Raw genomic sequence first — 15519 nt, 5'->3', positions numbered from 1 at the left:
CTGTTTGGCCTTTCCTTTGAAGAAAAGCTAAGTTGTAATATTCACTTGTGCCATTTTCGTATACCTGATCCAAACAATTCAGTAAGTCACAAAGGCATGCCCACTGGAGAGCTGGCGTTGGATAAAAAGAATGAAAGCAAGCTGTGAAAGTATTATGACATTCCTGAAGAACAGCTTCTAAAAGACTCAGGGGCTGACTGAGATATCCTTGGGGGTCATTGTCCAGCTTCACCATGCAGTGATCAACTCCTTCAGATAAAATTTTTCTTAGCAAAGTCCTAGTTTTTCCAATGCAATCTGCTAGTTTGCTGGTTTCTTCTACAACAGCCTTAGCCGTAGCTAGAAGGTAAGAAAAAGAAGAGCACTATTGCAGCATAAATGAAACATTTTTATATATATATATAAATGCATATTATACATGCAAGTAGAACAATCAGAAGTTAGCAATGTTAATGAATCTACATTTAGAGAAGTTAATCCCACACTGCAAAATACGGAAGGATGGGGAAATAAGAATTAGACTACATCAAAGAAATATGAATATCAGAAACCCGAATTTCCAGTCTTTCGTTATATATGCTTCATTTTAATTTGAACGCTGTTAAACTACAGGCATGAAAAACAGATACTGTCTTTCAAATTTAAATAGATTGTGCCCCCTAGCAATGCAGCCACAATGCACAGAAATGGGATAACAGAAGCTACAGAGTAGTCCAAAAGAACTTGACTGTCAAGCCAAACAACAAATTAATTTTAAAATATACATGTAGTGCTGCATGCTTGGTTATGCAGATAATGCTAATGTCTCATTTTTTACTGCAAATCTAGTAACTGCTCCCTTAAAGACATGTGCAGTCAATTTTATCTTACAGCATACCAAAGATGAATGCTTAGACCAAATTCTCAATGTCCTGTATATCACTACTTGCTGATAAATATGAACTAAAAAAAGTGAACTAAAAAAAATTACCTGATATTGGATATATTTCACAGGTGTAGACCCTCAGCAACCTCAGACAACATGTGCCCACAAAGCGCAACCTTTCTAAATCCAAAAGGGTAGCGGTGTATTGGAATCCTTTCAGTCCACGAAGTTCTTCAACTCCTAGCACCAATGTTGTCCAACTCCAGTGAAGAATGCTCAACAAAGATTCAAAGCATTCCTATTTCAGAATGCGAAGGATACAAAAAGAAGATTTTGTGTCCAAAACACAGGTGAACTTTCAACATCAAAACAAGATGAAAAGCAAAAGGCTTCTATATCCAGGTATATTATGAAAACATATTTACGTCTACATACATGTATCATACATCGCACAAAACGTACTTGTTTGAGAATAAGAGACCTGAGAATGTAGGGGATACTTCACTCCAATGCCATGCTAAAAGCAATTTATAATGTATTATAATGCTATGTTCATGCACGTCTCTCAATTATAAAACAACTGAGAAGTAACAACTTTTTCTATTCACCTGTAATACAGTTTTTCAGTAATCTTCACTTGCTGCATCTGTGTACGAATAACATAAGACCTACTTTGAACAGAACACGTTCTTGCTGTAACGGTAAAGAATTCTATCAGGGCTGGGTTTGTTTTATTTTTACATAGTATGATCTGCAAGGCCATGGGAGGGCTATGGAACTATGTCACATTTACAGTACTTGAAAGTTCAACACAAGTGTATAGTGGTTCACAAGAAATATAAGGGTTTACAAAGTTTTTTTTGTCCAAATATTTGCTTCTACTGTTATTAAATGTGCTTGGTAGTTTCATAAAATTGTACCTCAGAAGGCACCTAGGCACCTAGGACAAGTATTTAGGATTGAACACCTTCAAGCTGCAGGGAAAAGCTGATTGTTCAAAGTTATTTATAAAATGTCCAGAATGCGTTAATTCTCTCCAGAAAGCCAAATCTCTCCTCTTATCCCAAACTCAGATCTATGGCGAGGAGGGATAACAGCAGGAAGATAATGAAGAAGGAGGATACAATGCAGAGTATTAAAGCCTTCACAGCTTAAGGCAAACATCTTTAAGCAAGCACATATTAAGAGTATCTGTTAGTAAGGACTAATGACATGATAACTGAAAATGCAAATCGTATGGAAAATACATTTCTAGAAGAAATCTGAAGAGCAGAAGATCATCCTGATCATTAGGGAATATCAAAGAAATGGAGAAAATAAATAAGAAAAAAAGTTAGTAAAGAAAATTAGGCTGCAGGGAATCTTGCCTATTATGGGCAATAATTTCAAGAAGAGTTATCAACAGAGAATATGGATAGTAAACATAATACAGGATAAAATACAAAAAGATAGGATAGAACTGAAAAAGAAATAATCATAACTTGTGACCGACAAAGAAATGACTTTACTTTTAAAAGACAAAGACTAAATTGGCCTTATCCTGCATTAAAATATTGCATTTTAAGTTAATGCAGTATTATCTCCCTCAAATTTTGACTAAGCTCCTGCTTTTAAAGAACTGTAGCTATCTTCTATTAATATCTGCATTTCACTGTGCCTATTAGTACTCCTTACTTCAGCTTACCAAAGTTTAATTAAATGCCATCTGATTCTCAGTGGGTACTAGAATGCATCCAAGAGGAAAATTAGTATTACCAATGACTAAGTATGGCTTACGGTAATCTAAAAGCCACATAAAAGAGCAGATAGTGAAGCCCCCTCAAATCTGCAGACAATTGTTAACGCACAATTTCTTGGCAGAGGGTTAGTACAATGAATGCAGCCATTAACTACAAACTCAGACAAAAAAAATCCCAGTAGCTCATTCATGAAAAGTAAATTAAACCTTATAAACAAGTACATCTCCAGGCGCTCATCATCAGGACAATATTAAGTTTAGCTTAAAATGAAGTTTACATCCGAACTCTTCAGAAGAAGTAAAAAAAATAGAACAATCACACGTATCAGTGTACCTAGCTTCTGCTTGATGAAACACGCGGGAAAATAATCATTAGTTATTTCCACATACACATCTTTCAGTTTTGCAATTACAGATGAACTCGCAGGAAAGACACAGAGTTCTTGATAATACTCACTACAGAGACAGTTCTGGCAAAAGATCTCTTTAAAATATGCACAGGTTCACTGCTTTGCTGTTTTCCTTTGGATGCGCTGCCATCACTCGTCGGCAGCCTGGAAGCACAATTTAAGAACTGACTCAAAATCTGCATTAAGCTTTACTGTTTCTGTTGTCCATTAAATAAGTGGAAGAAAAGTTTAGTAGAACTATCCTGAAATGCTCAGTTTCAGCACAGCTTCCTCCAGTTCCCAGTACTTCTAAACCAACATCAAATATCTTGATTTCTGTCCAGCTTACAGCATTTAATTAGGCCAAGATCTAAATACATAGGGAATTAATATAGCTATATACTACATGTCTTCAGATGGCATTCTTAAGAATAGCAAAGTTATTCCTCAAAGAATCCTAGTTTATTAGTATGTGTAGGCTGTGAGATGTTTTTTCTACTGTGAGATGTCTGTGCATAAAAAGCATTCAGAACCATATCCTGTTTTTCTTCTCAGTACTGGTGGAGGTAAAATCAGCTCCCACCTCCCGGAGGCAAACAAAGGTTGGAGCATACCTTTATCCCTTTAATTCCACTCAAACTGCACTCCAAAAATATATATAGTCTATGGACTATAGGAAAAAGAAGAGGGTGGGAAGCAAAAGGACACTTCAACTAACATCTTGAAGAACTCTGGTTCCTAATAAGTAACTAGTTTTCTCTCTTTGTCTCCTTTGCCTATTCTTAACACTGATTTGCATGGATATTGTTTGTAGTCACTCGAGGTATCAGGAGGTGGGTGCCAAAGCCCCTCACAGTAAAAGCAAAACCAACACAGGCAGCACCTGTGAACGCAGCACCGCTCCTGTGCTGCCACTTGGGATGGCAGTCCTTCATTCAAGTATAAATGGAGCTTTAGATGGCTGCTCAACAAATGTCAGTGATAAAAAGATTCTTAAGCAACAATACCAGAATTAGTTTGAATACCAGCAGAAGGAGTTCTGACCACTGAAGGTTTCATTTGCGCTGATGCATAGAAAGTCCTGGCACAAACTGTTACTCATTTCGGTAATTTCTGTGAGAGCTGACTGTACACAAAGACAAACTTTGGGGCCTCTGAAGGGACAATATGGCTGAGGAGCGTTTGCAAGTCCAGGAAGGACTGCCAACTTTTTTTGATTGTTTCGTACAAGAAAGTAGTTATTATAGAATCTCCTTCCTTTGGAGAGAGAGGGTCTGTGGACACAGAGCTTTTCTACAGAAGTGAGCTGCTACCAGAAGGGACTCTGAAAAGGACATGGTAAAGAGAAAGAGCAGCCAGAGAACCTGTGTGAAGGATTAGTAGAACTGGTATTGAAAAAAATGGTATGACCTCATAAATAGCTGAGTTAATCTGAAAAAAACACTGGCAATAAAGTGAAAGAGTTCTTGCTTTTTTTAAACAAGATTACATAACATTCATCATGGTAAGAATAAATTTACAGTAATTAATTTTCAAAAAAAATTTGTTTCTGGTTGCCATTAAAATTACAGTGTGAAAATCTCTCTGATAGCATACTGCTGTGACACTGAGTCCTGCTTAACAGAATACTTCCTAACTATCCAAAAAATGAAGCATGTTAGCCAAAAACATCAGCACCTACAGAACTAAGAGATACTTTTAAAACTATTGTTTAAATTAAAAGTTTCAGAACATAATATATGAAAAATGACCTTTTAAAGAAAATCACAGAGAAACAGATCTTGGTATAACGTACTTATCACTCTTCTCAAAGACACTTCAACTTTCTCTACATTTCTCAGATCCTAATTTCCTTAACTTACTACGAAAATGATGTCATGCATGCTTACTTTTACAGGTCCTCTATTTAAAAAATTTATTAATAACTTGTTCTAAATGCAAGTCAAAATATTACCTGTATAGTAACTGTGGAATCTGGCCTGCATTAACATCTGTACCATTATTTGATTTCTTGGAACTTTTAAATTGAAAGACAACACTGAAGGAAAAAAAAATATATATATTAATCAAGTAATACTACATCTCTTCTTTTGCATAAAGATTAAAAAAAAAAAAAAATACCCGTCATCTGTAGTAATAGAGGCCTGTCCATGAGATCCACAATCACTGCTAGGTCCCGACACTCTTGCCCAGGCTACATACCACCAGCCAGCTTGTAAGAGTACTGGTTCATCAAACATCATTGCATACTTTTCTCTGGGAGGAGCAAATTTCAAAAAAGATACATCTGAATTAGTTTACAGATTACTATCTGGAAAATGATATCCTGTTTATAAAAGAAAATTGAATATTAATAGAGTAAAAATTAAAGAGAATAAGATAATATCTCAGGCATCTATTTATATCAAATATTAACAATTACTTTGCTGAAAAAATACATTGTTGCTTTTTCTTTTTTTTAATGTCAGAAGGACCTACACATGCCTAAGCCCACTCTGGACTTCAAACAATCAGATAACAAATGCCAAATACAGTAAGAAGAGATTAAGTTAATTTAACATAAAACAACAAAAGATTAATCATATTCAGTACCTACTACTACAAGAAATGTATTCATTCTAAATTTTTACTTCAGTTTCAGGAAATTCTGGGTAATTTATTTTTAAATGATGAATTTATATACAAATTTTAAGGAATTACCCATGAATATTTAAGAAAGTAATAGAATATATTTTTAGAGGGTATAATACATTAACATTAAACTTAACAGAATTAGCTGTGGATGGTTTCACCAGTAAATTCTTTCCCAGCAACAGGGAATCAGAAAGCAGCTAAAACATGGCTGACCCTTTCCAGATGCACAAAGCGCTTCAAATAATAACTGCTTCTATTTTCTGTGTCCCATAATGCGCTAAAGTACAACATAATCCTTGATTATCATAAATTCATGCTGCAATTTTAATAAGTCTAATGATGAGTTGTTTAATGCAAATACACATTTGTATTTGAAAGGGTCCTTTGACAGAACTATTCAAAAGAACTACAATGTTTTGTTTGTCTTGTCTGCTCATCACATGAACACAGGATTTGACTTTGATTTGTATGTGAAAGTGTCAGTTGTTTTTTTTTTTTTTTTTTAATTTAGTACCACAATGGCTTGGGGTAGTATTTGGTATTTTACTCCTTTCCCTGACACACTCATTTTCATTAGGTAAAAGTTTTACGCCACACGCATACAGGTGGCAACAGGTTGCCCAGAGAGGTTGTGGAGTCCCTATCCTTGGGGATATTCAAAAGCCATCTAGACATGGTCCTGGGCAACGTGCTCTAGAGGACCCTGCTTGAGCAGGGGGGTTGGACTAGATGATCTCCAGAGGTCCCTTCCGACCTCAGCCATTCTGTCATTCTGTGAAATGCTGAAAATTTTAATGATATAGATCATCTTTGTTTATATTTAAAATAATTTTAAAATGCATATGAAGAAAAACAAGAAGTAGGTAAAAGTAGATGAAGAAAATGTCTTACCTTGCAGCACAATCATATGCTAAGACATCTGTTTCAGCGAGAAGGTCCCCATCAGTCTCGTGGTCCCCGCCATCCGGACCCAATTCAAATAACTAGTGGAATTAAAAAAAAAACAACAAACTCTTGCTGTTAGAAACTTCATAACATCGCTTCTTTTCCATCTGACATTCTGGAAAGTGTCTACAACTATTCTTCCCCAAAAAATGATTGCTAGTTTGCTAGACAGGCAAATTTCCACCTGGAGGTCAGGATTCTGTAATATCCTTTGCTGTTAAATAAATAATACTTAACACTGGCCTCCTACTGTGATCCGAAGTGTAGAATTCCCTAAATCTTGCAGGTAAGGCAAATACAGAGCAATTAAAATAGATAAAGGATTACTCCAAGCAGCTGCTTTTATACACCTTACACGAGGAATGTTTCTGAAGAAACCATAGCCTGATTCCACTTCTAGTGGAAGGAGTCTTAATGTTGAATAGAAGGGAAAGACTCTCACAAATTGAAATACACTGGAAATACAGTCATCTAAAAGGGACAGCTTGACTGTTTAGCAGAGCTAGTCACTGATGTCACGAACAGCCGATGACTAGGACAGAAAATGATACCTTTCTCAAAAGAACTTAGGTTTCTTACTCACACAAAAATCACTTTTACAGTTAGATCAGTTTGAAAAAGGCCCACGATACAGATCTGTGACTTCTCTTGTAAACCTCTATTTAGTACACAGTGTATCTGTGGTAGGACTGGCAAATGTTATCTTGTCCATAACCTAATCCTAGACAACAAAATATGGAAAAATACTATATGAGTGTTTGATGGGGTTACCATCTCCCTATTTAGCATTCAACCTTTAGTCATGCTTTCTTTTGGTTAAGTCTTTGTGTTTTTCTTAATCATTTGTAATTCTCAGTCAATGTGTTAAAGCAGACTGAAGTACAGCCACATATTTTGGAAGATGTCCAGTTTTTTCCTATACAAATGTTACTGCTGACCATATCCTGTCAATTTCCCTAAAACAAACCTTAATAATCAATAATCCTACTCATCTGAAAACTGAAAAAGAGATCTCAGAACCATCTAAATGACAAAAACAGGAATAACATATTCTGAATGTACACATCTACTACAGATCTCATACAGATATTAGCTCCTTCCTTTTCAATGTCTTTCAGAAAGTTTCTGAAATCCTTAATAAATGCATCAGATAGCAGCCTGAGAAATAAGGGGCAGGGACAGTAGAAAACGATGGCTCAGGTAGACCATGATTCTGAAGGAATTTCAGAGGCCCACAGCCTGACATACTAGATGACTCCAACTTGAAGCCCACCCAGCACATCTAAATTTTCTGCAGGTGGACCTCACAGAGCTTCATGTTGATATATCATAGGACAGTTCTATCCACTGCCACAAGACACTTGTGAGATGGCATAGCACTTAGTGAAGGTAGGAATGGGTCACTGCACAGTTAGGAATAGTAATTCTCAGTTCTCTGTCTCACCCACCTTACCTTCATAAGGTTCATTACGTCTCACTGAGGAGCCTGCTTTCTGTTCTACTATTAAGGTTTTAATACACAGTAAATGACTCACTCGTCAAGAAATAAACTTAAAATTACAGCTTGAAGTGGTATTTCTAAAGTTTTCATTTTGAGAGATAATACTGTTTTTCTAAAAAATCTTACCTTTATTTTAGCAGTGTATTCGCCCCTACCTCCAAAAAGACCAAGACCACCCAACAAAATATCTGTATCGGCACAGAAACGGATAGCTTCTACTGAGTGGGCTGAATAACCCCAACCTCCTCCATGACCTACAGAAAAAAACAAACATACAACAAAAAACAGAGTTAATCTATATTAAATAGTCTTGTATTCCACACGCTTGATTAGCTTATACAATAAAACCTTACTGTGCACATACTTTCAAATCTGTTAACAATGCTATAGTCTTCTTTAGAATAAACTTTCATTACTGCTTGAGTCTCTTCTTCTGTATTTGCTACACCCATTTTTAAGTCCTGCATAGCAGCCAACGTATCAAGACAACCTAAAAGAAAGTAAAACCAAGAAACAATCAAAATGTCTCACTGTTGATCATAATTGGTGAAATCGAAATGAATACTAGTAAAAAAGATCACAGCAACAAAACTGCTTTGCCTCTAAGCCACATATACGCTACTGAGAATCACTTTAACTTTCCTAGGTCAGAGGAGTCACTGTTGTAGAACCTAAGGTTTGCTGTTGAAGATCAATTTTATTTAACCAGTCCATTTTTGCGATTAACCAAGAAACAGGTGGCTAAATCTACTTTGCAACTTTTCTAATGGCACATAAATGGCTAGTAGCATACTCCCTTTTTTTTTTTTTATTTCCCGTATTACCAAAAAAGACTTGAAGTAGCAACTGAATTATGGACAGATTTGAGAACCTTCATACAAGACATTTTGTTTCATATACATAGATATCTAACATGGCCTCTTATTCTGACCTGGATACAAAAAAGTACTGCGCAAGTTAAATATCATTGCATCTCTAACACGGAGTGAAGAACAGAGGACAAGGAACTGATCACTCCTCACGATCACGCAACAAGTAACCTAAATAATTTCCAAAGATGAGCTTTGAAGCATTGGGTAAGCTACATATGGCCAGTTTATACATGGATATAGTGAGAATATTTTTTTGTTTCAGTAAGCTTTTCAGATTAGAAAGGGAAATCACTACTATTAGTGTCTGATTATACAAAACTGCAAACAAGGAATTCTAATTACTTTGTAATTTCTTTAAATCACACATTTGAAGGGGTTTTTTTTGTTGTCTTTTGGAGACTCCATGGTAAATTAAGTAGTATTTCCTATGTTCTGCATACTGTTCTAAATTAACTAGGAAGGTCTTTTACATTACTTCTGCTTCCCTCTAGTAGCAGGTTCCACTAAAACTCTAAAAACCTCTAGCAGCATTAAGATGGCAGAAAATAACAATTTTGATTAAAACTAATGTGTCTGTCAGCCACATCATAAGTGTTAAGAGCAATGGTGAAAGCTTACCAACTCAATTTTTAACTCAGAAGTCAGAAAGCTGTCAGATTACAATTTATTTATACATGAACTAGTGTGCCTTTATTTCACTTAAGCTTCTGAACCATCAACTATAAATGAATACCTAGAATGTGCAAAGCTGCATGAGATCTGGTGGTGAGAGCTTTGGAACCTGTAGGTAGAGCAAGTTCTGGACTCAGAATACTACACCGGGATTGCATGTCTGGAGCTGAGGGAAGTCTGGAATCGGCAACTACTGCATTGTAACTCCACAGTTCCCTAGCATTTGGTCGAAACCTAGAGCAAGACAAAACAGAGTAAAAAAACCTTTCATCTACTAAAAAAAACCAAACTAGCTGATGCTTAAATTTTATAAACTATTTAATGTAAAATGCAGATTTGCTAGTACAAAGTGTTAGAATTGAACATCACTATGCCAGAGATAAACTTTACTAACTCAAAACACTAGCAGATGGAAAAACACAGAAATCACCTAACTTTTTTATCTCTACACTGGCTGCTGTCCAATGGCCATCAATAATTGCATTTTTCATAAATTCTGTCTTTCAGTGTATTTTAGTCATGTTGACAATACATGTACAAGAGCCTTAACAGACTTAGGCTGTACCCTTCCTCACTTCAGATCTCAGCATAATTTAAGTAAGAACTGTTATCTGCCTAACGAGACTGGGGATGTGCACAGTGTAGAATTAGAAGTCGTTCAAGGAACTTCAGGGGTCATGAAGAAACATGCTTAGTAAACATACTAGCTTCACTGTTAGGTGCCTATTAAGTTATGGAATCTCAGTTTTGGATTAAGGCATCTAAAATAAGATTCAGGTAGCCTAAGGACTTTTTTGGATATGGTCCTGCATGATGGTCCTACATTCTAGACGAATGTACCAGCTGGTTCTCCGCTTTACTCTAACTGTAACTGATTATTCTTGTTTTGCCTAAGTCTTCAAATAGTCTAAACGTTATCCACTAGTGCACCCAGATAACACTCCAAAATTCTGTCCTGAATCTTGACTACCAGAGCCTTTTAAATCAGTATAAAAGAATTTGATGTCATGATGCTATTTTGAAACAAGCGCTTACGACCTATGGCTGCTCAAAGATTCCACTGAATGCAACCAATCCCAAAGACTACCAAATATACACGACTGTAACTTGAATGCCTATATCATCTACATAAATATCATCACCTCTGAAACTGTCAGAGCTGAAAATACCCTCACTCCTGTTCACCTGTTCAGATATTTCTCCCTAAAGCTTGAGAGAAGGACAAAGGTTTAAGATACAAAGTGGTGGAAACTGCGTATGACAAGAAAATTAAAATATTCAGGATGGTGTGGAATGGACAGAGGGAGGGCAAGGAAGAATAAGTAAGAAAAAATAAGCGGAATACATTAGTGTGTCCCCAAATATCATGCGACTGGAACGAGAATGATGCAAAAAGGAACAGAAATCCAAAAATTTGGATTTTGGGCTTCCTTGAACAAGTTATTCAAAAGATACGAAGAAAGATACACGAAAGTTTAAGAGCTGGGTTTTTTACTAGGAAAGTGGACATAGCTAAATCAGGAGTAGAGCAGACCTTCCAAGTTATTTTAAGTTATTTCTACACTACGACTTAAATAGCTGTAATTCACACTTGCCTCCAAATAACATCATAGACAGGATCCAGGCACACACCAGATCCTTGAAGGTCTTCCTGTTCAGAATCATTGAATGTTTTGCAACTGCCATCTACTTTGTTTATCAGAAGACATTTAAAAGGAGGGGGTTCTGATATTGAAGCTGGTACCAAACCTAGATCAGGGAACAAAAACAGCAGAAAAATATGGAGATTCCACTATTTATATGGCATCTTCTATGCACGCAGTAATAATGTGATAGGGAAGAACACATGTACCGCTAGAGCAAAAGATAAGTCATAGTAAGATTGCAATAAAGCATTAAAATATGAGAAAAGCTTGCACTTTTACATTCTAATTTTTAATACAATTACTTTTCTAAAGGAGCTAGCCCCACAATGTGCAGTTGAACTACAGAAAGTCAAAATACTGTAATTCACTCCATTCACACTTTTTACTTGTTGCTCCTCTATTGCTTGCATGACAACGTAATTTTTCTCCAATAATATTGTAAATAGATTTAAAATATTCTAGAACAGTTCTTGCCTATTATATGCCTGCTTGCAAATATCTCTGATGTAGCCAGTACATGAGAATTAATGAGAGCTTCATCAATCCGAAGAAAAGTCTGGTCTCCGCTTGCTCCAATCCATGTAGCTTTGCGTCCATATTTAGAGCCAATATTAGGCATAGGTGCTGGTTTTGCGTTCCAGTAGGGCATATCCAAAATTGGTCTACCAAGCTGGCCTTTCTACAGACAAAATGCAATAATTAGTAAATACTAATAACAATAAGTCTAATGGGGAAATACTATCAGTAATAGTTTCAGATAAACAAGTTTTACTTATTTAGACAGTTTCAACATATAAAATAAGTAGTCTGGAAGAAACAGTTTACCACAAAACTTCTTTCAGAAAGCAATGATTACTCTAAGAAGTGAAGCATTACACATTTTAATACAACAACAAGCTACTGGCAGATTCTTTCCTCCCTATACAGTTAGGTTTTTTAATGAAAAACAATTTTTAAACAATTCAAACTCTCCATGATGTAGAACACTCATTTCCATCCTCAGAATCAATTTTAAAAGCATTTATTCTGCTTCACTACTTAATATCTAAATAACCTCAGTGCTAAACCAGGAATGAATGAATACACAAAACCTCTACAGTCAGATTCAGACTGTATCTAAATTCCACTCACCTCCTCGTTTGTACAGATAGTAGGTCATACAAAGCAAATACCACCTAACTATACCTAGAAATTGATTAGCATATCAAAATTGTGCTAAAAAGCGTCAAGTGCCGAAGCAAGCGTCTCTGCATATGCTCAATAACATCCTGACATGGGGAATAAGCAGGAAGAATTAGAGATCTGTGTGCGGCCACAGCCATGATCTCGTTGCAGTTACAGAGGCATGGTGGGATAGCTCACTTGATTGGAATGCTGTCATGGACAGCTATGTGCTTTTTAGGAAAGACAGGCCAGGAAGGTGAGGTGGTGGAGTTGCCCTTTATGTGAGAGAGTGTGAGAGAGCACCTGGAATACAACGAGCGCTGCTTCGGGGTGGATGAAGAATGAGTTGAGAGCTTACGGGTAAGGATTAAAGGGCAGGCTAACATGGGTGACACAGCGGTGGGGGTTTACTACAGGCCACCTGATCAGGAAGAGGAAGTTGATGAGGCCTTCTACAGACAGCTGCAAGTAGCCTCACGATCACAGGCCCTGGTTCTCATGGGAGACTTCAACCACCCTGACATCTGCTAGAAAGACAACACAGCTAGGCACAAATGGTTGAGGAGGTTCCTGTAGAGCGCTGAGGATAACTTTTTGACACAGGTGATGGAGAAGCCAACCAGGAAAGATGTGCTGCTGGACCTTGTACTAACAAACAAAGAAGGATTGTTGGAGATGTGGAGGCTGGGGGCAGCGTTGGCTGCAGTGATCATGAGATGGTGGAGTTCAGGCACCTGCAGGGAGGAAGCAGGGCAATAAGTAGGATTGCAACGCTGGGCTTCAGGAGAGCTAACTTTCCTGGAATCTCATGGGGTAGGGCCCTAGAAGGAAGAAGGGTCCAAGAAAGCTGGTTAATATTCAAGCGTCACTTCCTCCAGGCTCAAGACGGGAGCACCCCTCTGAGGAAGAAGTCCAGCAAAGCAGGCAGGAGACCTGCATGGATGAGCAAGGAACTCCTGGCAAAAATCAAACGGAAGAAGGAAGTGTACAGAATGTGGAAAAGGGGACAGGCCACTTGGGAGGAATACAGGGACGTTGTCAGAGCGTGCAGGGATGCGACAAGGAAGGCTAAGGCCCAGTTGGAATTACATCTGGCAAGGGATGTCAAGGACAACAAGAAGGGCTTCTACAAATACATCAATAGCAAAAGGAAGACTAGGGAAAACGTGGGCCCACTGCTGAATGGGGCGGGTGCCCTGGTGACGAAGGATACAGAGAAGGCAGAGTTATTGAATGCTGCCTTTGTTTCAGTCTTCACTGCTAAGGCCAGTCCTCAGGAATTCCAGACCTTGGAGACAAGAGAGGAAGGCTGGAGAAAGGAAGACTCTCCCTTGGTTGAGGAGGATCAGGTTAGAGATCTTTTGTCCAAACTTGACATCCATAAATGCACGGGCCCCGATGGGATGCACCCGCGAGTGCTGAGGGAGCTGGCGGATGTTATCGCTAGGCCACTCTCCATCATCTTTGAAAGGTCCTGGAGATCAGGAGAGGTGCCTGAGGACTGGAAGAAAGCCAGCGTCACCCCAGTCTTCAGAAAGGGTAAGGAGGAGGAGCCAGGGAACTACAGGCCTGTCAGCCTCACCTCCAGCCCTGGAAAGGGGATGCAACAGCTCCTCCTGGAGGTCCTCACTAAGCATCTGGAGGACAAGAAGGTGATCAGGAGTGGTCAGCATGGATTCACCAAAGGGAAGTCATGCTTGACCAATCTGATAGCCTTCTCTGATGGAATGACTGGCTGGGTAGAGGAGGGCAGAGCGGTGGATGTTGTCTGCGTGGACTGCAGCAAGGCTTTGGACACTGTCTCCCATCACATCCTCCTGGGTAAGCTCAGGAAGTGTGGGCTAGACGAGCGGACAGGGAGGTGGCTTGAGAACTGGCTGGATGGCCGAGCTCAGAGGGTTGCGGTCAGTGGCGCAGAGTCTAGTGGGAGGCCTGTAGCTAGCGGTGTCCCCCAGGGGTCAGTCCTGGGTCCAGTCTTGTTCAATGTATTCATCAGTGACCTGGAGGAAGGGACAGAGTGCACCCTCAGCAAGTTTGCTGATGCTACAAAACAGGAAGGAGTGGCTGACACACCAGAAGGCTGTGCCGCCATTCAGAGGGACCTCGTCAAACTGGAGAGGAGAGCAGAGGGGAACCTCCTGAAGTCCAACAAAGGCAAGTGCAGGGTCCTGCACCTCGGGAGGAATAACCCCCATGCACCAGGACAGGCTGAGGGTTGACCTGCTGGAAAGCAGCTCTGCCGAGAAGGACCTGGGAGTCCTCGTGGACAACAAGTTAAGCATGAGCCAGCAACGTGCCCTTGTGGCCAAGAAGGCCAAGGGTCTCCTGGACTGCATGAGCCAGAGTGTTGCCAGCAGGTCGAGGGAGGTGATCCTGCTCCTCTACTCAACCCTGGGGAGGCCTCACCTGGAGTGCTGGGTCCAGTTCTGGGCTCCCCAGGACAAGAGAGACATGGCACTCCTGGAGAGAGTCCAGCGGAGGACTACCAAGATGATTAGAGGGCTGGAGCACCTCTCCTATGAAGAAAGACTGCAAGAGCTGGGCCTGTTCAGCCTGGAGAAGAGAAGATTGAGAGGCGATCTCATCAACGTGTACAAGTATCTGAAGGGGGAGTGTCAAGAGGATGAGGCCAGCCTCTTCTCCGTGGTGCCCAGCAACAGGACAAGAGGCAACGGGCACAAACTGAACCACAGGCAGGTCCACCTGAACATGAGGAAAAACTTCTTTGCTGTGAGAGTGACAGGGCACTGGAACAGGTTGCCCAGAGAGGTAGTGGAGTCTCCTTCCCTGGAGAGAGTCAAAACCCGTCTGGACGTGATTCTGGGTAACGTGCTCTAGAGGACCCTGCTTGAGCAGGGGGGTTGGACTAGATGATCTTCAGAGGTCGCTTCCAACCTCTGGAGAGGTTCTGTGATTCTGTGAAATTCACTGCAAATCAATGAAGTCAAGGTAACTTTTAATTTAAAACGTGAGAGAAGAACAGGCATGTACAGCTAATACTTTCTATCCAGCATACTACACATCTCTCTTTCTACCTAACACAGAGTTATTCACAGCAGTGAGTAAGTCTCACTCTGTGGATGAGACTGACAA

General features: G+C 39.2%; 1 protein-coding gene across 27 annotated transcripts in view; it reads right to left on the bottom strand.

Moving 5' to 3' along the window:
• Positions 1–15519, bottom strand: part of MYCBP2 (MYC binding protein 2) — a 222431-nt gene that overhangs the window by 119351 nt on the left and 87561 nt on the right. For all 27 annotated transcript variants that reach the window (XM_068929451.1, XM_068929456.1, XM_068929463.1 and 24 more), the window contains 11 exons: positions 11737–11941; positions 11212–11365; positions 9678–9850; positions 8437–8562; positions 8199–8326; positions 6518–6609; positions 5114–5248; positions 4947–5030; positions 3061–3157; positions 971–1163; positions 65–339 (listed from right to left, as the gene is read on the bottom strand). In XM_068929451.1, the coding sequence (XP_068785552.1) occupies positions 65–339; positions 971–1163; positions 3061–3157; positions 4947–5030; positions 5114–5248; positions 6518–6609; positions 8199–8326; positions 8437–8562; positions 9678–9850; positions 11212–11365; positions 11737–11941 (1662 nt within the window). The remainder of the gene's footprint in view (positions 1–64; positions 340–970; positions 1164–3060; positions 3158–4946; positions 5031–5113; positions 5249–6517; positions 6610–8198; positions 8327–8436; positions 8563–9677; positions 9851–11211; positions 11366–11736; positions 11942–15519) is intronic.

This window comes from Struthio camelus, chromosome 1 (assembly GCF_040807025.1).
Source record: "Struthio camelus isolate bStrCam1 chromosome 1, bStrCam1.hap1, whole genome shotgun sequence".
NCBI classification, from domain to species: domain Eukaryota; kingdom Metazoa; phylum Chordata; class Aves; order Struthioniformes; family Struthionidae; genus Struthio; species Struthio camelus.
The sequence above is the reverse complement of the archived record's forward strand: the minus strand, read 5'-3'. Positions and strand labels throughout refer to the sequence as shown.